Consider the following 10,347-nt stretch of genomic DNA (forward strand, 5'->3'; position numbering starts at 1 on the left):
AGAGAGAGAGAGAGCAAAATAAAACATAATTTCTAATAAAATTACAAGTGTACATATCTTTTGACCTAGTTATTTCTCTCCTGGGAATGAGTTCCTACAAATATAATCAAATGTGTGAAATGATGATGTTCAGAGTCACTGCAGCATTGCTTTCAACAGCAAATATTGAAAACAATTTAAATGAAATAACTTAAATACCCATCAATAGGGCACTGGTGAAATATATTATATTTCACCCATGCCATTTAATACCATGTATCTACAAAAAGGAATGAAGAACATTATGTTTTAATAAAAAATGAGTTCCACAATATTACTGAAAAAGGCAAGTGTTATTGCATGCTGTCATTTGAGTTTTTAAAAAGTGAAATACATGAATACACCGTATTATATATATAATTATGTATATTTTGTGCAAACATATATTCATGGATTTTAGAAAATATTTATGAAAAATACATTAAAAATTGATAACACTGGCTATTCAGAAAAGGAGAACTTGGTGGCAGAAGTTCAGGGATGGGGTGGATGCTTTTATTCCAAAAGAATTCCACAGATGTTTCCACGTCAGAAGATCATTTAGATAATAGCATATCCTTGCTTCATACACAACATGCATTTGAGTTCCTAAGTTAAGGCAGTTAAAAAGTATATATCACCATGCAGTCTTATTTGCTATAGAATCAGCATTCTTTAGAATAAAACGTCTGCATCTAAAAGCCGTATCTGCACATGCAGTTTAAAATTAATATTGGCATGGCCTTTTTACACCAATCTTGTGAAACAGTATCTTCAGTTTTCAGGGATAATTAGCATTAATTTAGTCTGTTGCTAACTACAGTTCTTTCTCATCAAGCACATTAAGTGTTAAGGAAAAAAATGTTGCCATCTCTGACCTCATTCAGCAATGAATGAATGAATCAATCAATTTTACATTGTGAAGACAAGATTTCTTTTCTTTTCTTTTCTTTTTTGGTCACAGATGTTGTCTAAGAGCATAGAGGCTGTGGGCATGGTCAGAGAGAATGTTCTTCTATAATTGGAACCATTCTTTCCAACTAAAAGACATATCCCATTTCATTTTAAAATTGTCTCCTCCTATCCCTCTTCCCATCCTTTCTTCCTTTTCTCCTGTCCTTTCTTCCTTCTTTTTTTTCAGCACTAGTTTCCTAAAGAGAACATCTATTTAAAATCCTTAGAGTGAAGAACACCCTATGGTTGAAAACCTCAAATGCCTATAATTAAGAAAGTTTTCATCTAAAAAGATCTGAAAACTAGTGATGGTTTTCACTCTACTTAACATTCTTTCCAGTATGTGAAATGGTGGGTTGGGCTGATGAGTGTTGGTGCAAATCGTTGGCTCTGGATTCTCTAGTGCTTATCTGCATTCTGATCAGTTTGGAGACCAAACTTGGGCTTAAGCTAAGTTGAAAATAGTCATGTAGTTTTATAGTGATAGACAATTAGAACTGAAATGAGGGTCAGACAAAATCTAGGCCGGTTTCTTTGTTTTACAAATGTAACTAAGGTTGAGAGACACTAAGTGATTTCCCAAAGTTCACATAACTTACTGTTTAAGTCAAATCTACCAACTTTTTTTTACCATTGCACATCTCAGCAGGAAGAAACTAACCTTCAGAAAAATGATCTTGCTCTTTTTGTCACTTATCTATGTTTGTCTCCTACTTGGAATAACCAGTGTTTATGAATAAATCACCTTCTGCAGGTTACTAAGAACTTGGAAATAAGATAAATTAAATTGTCCTCTCAAGAGTTATTTATGATATTAACCAGCATTGGCCTCCTTAACTGCTGAAAAATTTCTCTGCACTGTTGAAAAGTTTCTTTCACATTGGTGGTCAGACTATGTTCATGTGAGCTGCATTAATAGGCACGTTAAGTTACATGCTAATGTGGTGACATTGACCAATGACATTAATGTATCTAGGAAGATAAAATGATTTCAACATAAGAGTTTGGATTGTAAATATAAAACAGGAGCAGGGGAGTCAATGTAGAAATTGACCTGTATTCTGCTCAGAGCAGGGGAGAGGAAGGCTTGACCAAGGTATTGAGAATTTCATTCCCATTATCAAGTTTCTACCATAGGGAAAGGGTGCTCCTTTCTTTTTTTTTTTTAAATATATATATATTTTTTAATTGGGGAATTGGGGGAGGGGAACAGCGCTGGGGAATTGGGGGAAGGGGAACAGACAACTTGCTGTCCTTTTGTTCTTCAGTCTAGTTGTGGAGGATGTCGCTTCACCGGCCCATGTTGGTATTGTGATCATTGCACTCTTCCTGAGTGAGGCAGATCGGTCGCTGGCCTCTGGACTGCTGCTCACGGTGGCTCTTGGCAGCTCACACCGGCTGCCAGCCGCTCACATTGGCTGTCAGCCACACACAGTAGCTTATGGCAGCCCACTGCAGCAGGCGACTCACAGCAGCCCAGCTCCAGGTTGAGCTGTTGTTCACCATCTTAGCTGTAGAGGGCAGTGTCACTGGCCCTCATGTGGGATCCTAACCGGGGTCCTGCTGGTCAGAGCTGGTGTCCCAAGGCAGCTCTTAACCAACATGCCACCCGGTCAGCCCGGGTGCTCCTTTCTTGAATTGTCTTTGCTTCCTGGTTTTCTTCTGACCTCTCAGGATATTCATTCTATCACCTATTTGCTTCTTCCTGCTTTCCCATCTGACTTCTAAATGAAAGATTTGCTGAGAGTTCATTCATTGTCCTTACACTCAATACTATGACCCAAGGTGATCTCATTCATGCTGTTGAATTCCCAGGTTTATCCCTCTACCCCAGATTTCTTTTCTGACTGAAACGCCTATCATCTATCTATCTATCATCTATCATCTATCTAATCATTTATCTATCATCCATCTAATTTCCAACTAGATGTCACAAGATTGTGGTTAAATACAACACATCGAAAATTGTGTTCTTGATCTTTTCACTATAACCTCTCCCAATCTCTTCTCCTTCAGATTTTCCAGCTCAGAAAATGGCACCTCCACTGCTCAGTTGCTCAAATCGGAAATTTTCATCCTTGAAACCTCTCTCTTCTTCCCCTTTTACTCTATCACCAATTTACATTCCCCCCCTCCACTGGCCAACAGATTGTTTGTTTTAATTCTCTCACTATATGCAACTCAAGCGTTTCATTTTTGGGCAGGGTAAACTGTAAACTTCAGTAGACTGCAATACATAAAGATTTTGTCAAAGAGGTTTCCATTTAGTCTGTCAACTGTTTCTAGTTGTCTCAGTCGAGATAGCAGCATTTATAGAGCTGGCTGTGCTTGGACCATCTTTGTAAGCAAGTTTAGATCTGCAATGCACTTGGCAATTGTCTTTCTTTCTGTGCAGAGATGCTCTGCACCACGTGCTTCTCCACCCAATTTATCAGGTGCTCTTGTTCCTTTCGATGCATCACATTCTGCACAGAGATACGACAGTCCAGGCAATTCTTTACCTCCTTGTATACTCTATGCAGCCATTCCAGGTAAATAACCTCCAAGGACATAGCAAACTTACATGTTTACCTCGTGAATATTCCTTGAAGCCAACAGCTACTTTTTGTTTCCATTACCACAGCCTTAGTTTATGCCACTACCATCTACCGGGAAGCTTATGATAGTCTCCCCCATGCAATCATCCTTTTGCTTCAATTTCTGTAGCAAGTGATCATTGAAAACCACTGATTACATCATGCCACCTCTCTGCTTACAAAATGTCAACGCACCCCTGCTTCCCTCTTCCTCTTCAGCTTGCACCTTTGTCCCTTCTGTAAGTACAATTCAGCACCAATGCTGCCTTCCTCCTATGCATTCAGGGTTTCCTGCCTGAGATCCTCCACAGATTTTATTCTCTCTGCTTGGAATTATTTTCTCTTCTCTTCCCCATCTCTCCCAACTTCTACTAGTTCTTTAGTCTATTTTGAAATGTTAGATCCTCAGAAAGGCATTCTCTTAACTATGAAATCTGATTTAAGAATCCCTTGATATTCTTTTATGTAGCTTCCTAGTTATTTTTTTAGATCACTAATTTCAATTTCTAATTATAAAAGCATGTGTGTGATTATTTCCTCCAACATAGCTATTTTGTTTACTTTTCTGCCCAGCAACCAGAACAGTTCCTGGCATGTAGTAGACAGTATTTGTTCAGTGACAATGAATGAGCTCTGTTAGCTGAAGAGATTTTTATCATCTAAATTTCTTTTCTTTTTACTCTGTTCTACCCAAGGTACCCTTTTGATTATGACTTGTCTTCCCACATAGCTTGAATTAAGAGAGAATGAATTCAGATAAAATATATTTCTTAGTTTAAAAAATTGATGTTCACGGGCCAGCTGAATGGCTCAGTTGGTTAAGAGCTCGCTCAAGAGTGCGAGTTCTGAGCAACAGGGTCACTGGTTCGATTCCCGGCCCCAGCTGAGCTGCTGCTGAGCTACCAACAGGTGGCAGGATGGCTCAGCTAAAAGAAAAACAAACAAACAAACAAACAAAAAACCGTTAAAAATATAATAAAATAAAATTAAAAATTGATGTTCACAACACCCTTTCATGATAAGAACACACACAAAAAAAACCTAGGAATAGAAAGAAATTATCTCAACATAATAAAAGCCATATATTAAACACTCACTGTAAACATCATGCTAAATGGTAAAAGACTTGAAAGCTTTTCCTCTAAGATCAGGAACAAGGCAAGGATGCCCACTTTCACCACTTCTACTCAACACAGTATTGGAAGTTCTAGCCAAAGCAATTAGGTAAGGAAAATAAAAGACATCCAAATTGGAAAGAAAGAAGTATAATTATCTGTTTGTAGATTATACGATCTTATATGTAGAAAACCCTAAAGATTTTACACACAAAAAAACTGTTAGTACTAATAAATCAGTTGTGTTTCTATGCACTAACAATGAACAGTCTGAAAGGAAAATTACAAAAACCATTCTATTTACATATAGCATCAAATATACTTAGAAATTAACTTAACCAAAAAGGTAAAAGACTTGTACAATAAAAATTACAAAACATTGCTGAAAGGGATTAGAGACAAAAATAAACAGAAATGTATCCCATGTTCATAGAGTAGACGGACCAAAAAAAAAGTAGCATCCCATTTTAGTGAAATACATATAGTGAATTATGAAATAAATCACCCAGAGTAGCAAAGTTTTTAAAAGTTGGATGTCAGGAGGGAGGCTATTCTCTTTAATCATCCTCAATGATGCATTTTATAAGTTGTCTTCTTGACTTTATGTTATCTTCTTAATATTCCTTCTTCCAAATACAGAGGGTGCCAAAAACCATGTATACACATTTTAAGAAAGGAAAAAACTATTAAAATTGTAATACTCAATATATACCGATAACAAAAGATGAATACAAGTCACGTTTGACTTCTGCAATGACAATACATGCTCAAAGTGCTTACCATCAGCGTGTAGACACTTCTGATTATGGAAAATTACTGCTTGAGCATAGATAACATCTCCTAAAATGTGTATACATTTTTTGGCAGTCCCAGTATAAGCCTTTCAGCATATATAGCATTATGGATATTGAAAATATTTATAGTTGGAAATTGCTGCAGATGACATAAGCTACAAGAGAATATATACTGTTAAGTTTGTGAAGATCTGAATGAATATGTGGAAAACACTTTAGTGTAGTAAGAAAGCATATACTGCTATCTCCAGTTCAAAATACTTAAAGAGTTTTTAATGTTGTGTTCCTTGTATCATGCAGTGTAGAAAACAAATGTAAATAAAGTTCTGAGTACTGACTATTTTTCAGGGCCCAGAAATTAATGTTTATGTGAAACAACTACATAATAATAATGACTTACATTACAGAACTGGAATACATAAAATTAAACTTTAATGGGTTTACACGTGGAAAACCTGACACTGGTAAAAAAAAAATTTTTTTTTTTCTCTTGTGTAAGCAAAAAAAATTCCAATTATTCTTTAAACATTGCCTAAGCATTTTGGGAAAGACTATTTTTATTTCTCTTCATAGTATTTTCCTCTTTGAAACACATAGTTTTATTTGCATATTTTCCATGTTTTTTTCCTATATTAAGTAGCCATACTTGAAAAATCCATTACTACTTATTGGCAATGTAAATAATTTTGTGCTTTTCAATGACACCGATGTCATGTTCCAGTTGCTTCATTTCTCCTTCCAGTTTCTGCTTGCGCATCCTCTTTGGTATGGAGTCAATGAAGACTGAGAGAGACTGGAACTCTTTATGCACTTCTTCCCAGTTCTTTTTCAGCCCCTGCAAATGACAAAGAAAACTAAATATGAAAGCAAACTGTAAAAATAAAGGAAATGGTAAAGGAAACTGTAACAGTGAGAAAAATGTAAATAGGTAAAAAACAAACTGATGGAAATAACTTTGAAAATGGTATGTATTTATCAAGTACTTGGCCACAGCACCAAAAAATACGGTACAGAGGCCAAAGCCTGTCGTGATTGTCTGCTCAGTTCCCACTGGGAGTATTTATTTGCTCTGTTTCTAATGTTACTGTACTTGTTTTTACCATCAAATAGGCATAGGCTTAGCTATGAGTAGTATAAAAACTAAGTTCAAAGCAAATGCTTTGGTAAAAATGACAACTTAAAATTGATATCCCCAAGCAAAAAATATGTTTGAAAGGAAATTATTCCTTTAAAAATGTTAGGTCTCTTTTTTTCTTTAGAATTTTCTTTTTAAACCACTATCCCTAACTTCAACAGAGAAATCACATCAAAAAACTTGTTTCTGACTTGCATGGCCATATTTTCTTATGTCTGATGAAATGGAGTTGTACAAAATGCCAAAATTCAATTTAATAAGAGATGATCTTTTATGTCTCTTTAGTATATTAGAATTCTTCCTCCATATAGTCAAGGGATCTATACTTCCCATTAATGTAGTCTAGAAATGACTGAAATGTCATTAAATGTAACACACATGCTAATTCAATAATGTAGTTAATTTTTTATATTCTCAATAACCAACAAATTCAAAATTAGGGGTCTCTTAGGAGCAATAAAGGTTACTTCCATCTCTGCATAGTTACCATTTCTTATCACAGTACCCTAGAGGCCCCACTGTCAAAATGGTCTTAAACTACTAATTGAATTCATGCAATTAAAGTTTATAAATTAACACTTTCTTTCATTCACTATGAGTGCACAAATCATTTTATTTACACAAAACAAAATGTAAAATTGAAGTACAATGAAAATATTGCCTTGAAAATATGGCCCACGGCCATACATTTAGGTTTAAGAGAAGATGAGGAGACGTGTCTTATATAATAATGTCTTTATAATAAACCCTCATAGTACAAATTTAATCTTGTAGAAACTTTTCAGGGACAATAAAATTTCATTGACTTAGTTCCATGCTTAGGTAAAAATAATGTTAGGCAGGGGCATACTGTATAGAACAAGTTGGTTGACAAAAAAGGACAACAAATTGTGAATACTTGAGCAAGGTTATATTAAGGAAGGGGATAAGACAGAAGAAAAAGTATCCGTTTAAATTCTTAAGAGGGGGATAGATTAACACAGTTCTTAATAATCTATGAGATATATATTTTTTAAAAAGTCCTCAAAGGAATTCTGTTGATCCATCGTCTTTCACTGTGGAATGGGAAATACGTTTCCACAGAGCTCTACAGGGTTGCCTGCTGCAGAGAGGAAATCTATGTATTTATATACTTTCAAATATCAAAGATTTTTCATTGCTAGTTGGGTGATATTTCCACATTACTTGTGGTCACAGCAGCTACACTCCGTCTCTGTATTTCCTTTTAAAGGATACTTTGCTTTATCTTCCAGTATGTACAATAATGTGTGGATCAAAATCCACAGCTAGGGATGAAAACTAAATGTAACTAATATTTCAATATTATATTGAAATAGCCTTTTTGCTGTTTTTAAGACTTCTGTTATTTCATCTAAAAAAATCTTCTACCCATTGCAGCAATGGTGATTTTCCCTTATTTTTATTTCTTAATTGTTCTCACTTCTATTTTAATGCTGAAATAATATGAATTTTGGAAAAACTTCAAATGGGGAGAAGCAGTAATAAAAGGCTGCCTTCATTTAGTTTCATGCTCCTTTTGCACCCACCCCACCCCACCCTCATCCATTCTCCACCTTCTTGTCCTGCACTGTGACTAGGGGTGAGGTGGGAGTGGATGGGTTGGCAGTAGCGTTGATTCTTGTGGGCTGTGCCCCAGTTCCACCTCCTTGCTCTTTGTCCTTCAGCCTCTGCCTGAGTTCAGCTAAAAAGGCACCGGTGGGGAGAGAGAGCTTGGGGCACTTCTTCCCTCCCTCCCTTGACGTTATCTGACACTAGTTCTAGCTCCTTCATCTGTAACTACAACACTCGTCAGGTGGCCCATTGTCCACTTGACCTCGTCAGGTGGCTCCAGTTCTCACTAGGCTCTGTCGACCCTCGTTTCTTGCTCTGCCCTTAAAGCATCAGGTGGTGGTGGATTTTCACTAGCTTTTGTCCTGGGTTGCCTCAGTGCTCCTCGTTGGTTTCCTTTGCCCACCCTCACCTCTGGAAATAGTTCGTTCAAAACTCTCTTCAGAATCCCAGTTGAGTGTGCCTTCTATTTCCTGCCAGAGCCCTGACTGACGGAGCCTCCTTTGGCTATTTCCTAGGCATGTGTGTATCATGCAGTGGGAAAACACTGGCCTGGAAATTGGTTGATGTGAGTTTCAGTCCCTCTTGAGCTCCGTGATAAAGACTGCACTTGTTTTGCTCACTACAGTGTCCCCCAGGTTGGGTACAGTGCCTGGAACATAGATGTTCAATAAATGATACATGGGTGCATGAACAAATAAGCTTACTTAACATATTTGCATTTGATATCTTCATCTGTAAAATGAGAAGTTTTGGATCATTAGAAAGGCTGATCCCTTCCAGGTATAGGTGAGGTTGTTAGTTAACAAAGAATGAACAGAATGTGGCCTGCATGGGGACATACTATCATATTGTCATTGAACTATAAGCAACGCTTAGCCAGGGAGGAAAGTATGGTTCAGGGCTTCTCATAGTTAGTGGCTTTGTTACCACAGCAGCTATCCTATGTGGCTAATAAGGCATCCAGTGGGCCATCTGCTACTGTCACATCAAAGGGCATGCAAGGAAACTCTTGCGACAGGTCACGAAGCAGGGGGCAGCTTATCCAATATGGCCAAAAAGGTGCAGGAGAGAAGAGCCTGTTCCTTCTGAGGGAAGTTCTTTTTCTCTTTCCCTAGCTTTCAGCATCCTTTCGATATAAAAACCTGGCTTCCACAAAAGCATGTACTTTCTAAAAATGGTAGAATCCAAATGAGAGAAAGTGAGCCCGCACAAATGGGCCAAAGACCAGTGCTCTTCCGAAAAGGAAGACATGGAAGTCCCACCTCCATTTCTGCCAGCCTCCTGCCAGCCTGTCTTCCTTTCTTCTTTCCAGCACATATTAGACACCTATGTTTATATTGGGCAGTGGGTTAGGCACTGGGGAGACGGCTGTCAGCAGAGGCACAGCCTCTGTCCTTAGGCTACTCCTGCTGCCTCGGACCCCCTTTAACGCTGCAGTTTAAAGTCCAGCTAAAGACCCACCTCTATCCTTTAAAGGATGTTCATGCCTTCGAACCTTATAAAACTCGCGATCTGTACAGACACACGGTCATATCTACATAGGTACATATTTACATATCACCTCTCATCAATGAAATTGCAACATTCTTTACAGCGGAAACATTATCTTATGTCCTTCTGAATATGCTCAGAGTTCAGTACAATACTCTATGAGAGACAGACATTTAATAAATGTTTATTGACAATTAAGGCATTGATAAAATGTTAAGAATTTATACCAGCATATGAATCCATTTTTCAACAGAAACCAATGCAGTAGAGAGTTTTTTCTATTTTTAAAAGGTCATTACAAATGGCTCTGTAGAAAACTTCCAAAATAACAAAACAAAGAACAAAATACTGTTTTTACTTCTATAAGAGATAGCATGACTATAGAAGAGTACGAGTAGGTTGGTAATAAATATTCTCTGAAGATGATAATGGAGCAACCTTGCTCACAACACCCCCCACACACCAATATTTTAGAACGCTTCACAAAAAAGTCTTGCATTAAACACTCCAAGGTAAATATGGCTTTAAGTCAATTTTATTCAAAATAAGGAAAAATATATGTGAAACCTAACACTTGATTATTTTAAAATTTGAACATTTGGCTTACAGGAAAGTTTTAAAAAAAATTGGGCTAAGGGCAGTTTCAATTATTCTAGAGCTCCATCTAGTGAAAAAAATATCTAATTTATAGA

At 37.0% G+C, this 10,347-nt stretch overlaps 1 protein-coding gene across 1 annotated transcript in view; it reads right to left on the reverse strand.

Annotated features, from left to right (window-relative positions):
- Positions 1–5,454: 5,454 nt before the first annotated feature.
- The window catches only part of ENKUR (enkurin, TRPC channel interacting protein), a 25,756-nt gene continuing 20,863 nt past the window's right edge, over positions 5,455–10,347 (reverse strand). The window contains exon 3 of the mRNA XM_019668313.1: positions 5,455–6,292. Within this exon, the coding sequence (XP_019523858.1) occupies positions 6,119–6,292 (174 nt within the window). The 3' untranslated portion in view covers positions 5,455–6,118. The remainder of the gene's footprint in view (positions 6,293–10,347) is intronic.

This window comes from Hipposideros armiger, unplaced genomic scaffold, assembly GCF_001890085.2.
Source record: "Hipposideros armiger isolate ML-2016 unplaced genomic scaffold, ASM189008v1 scaffold_524, whole genome shotgun sequence".
Classification (NCBI taxonomy): Eukaryota; Metazoa; Chordata; class Mammalia; order Chiroptera; family Hipposideridae; genus Hipposideros; species Hipposideros armiger.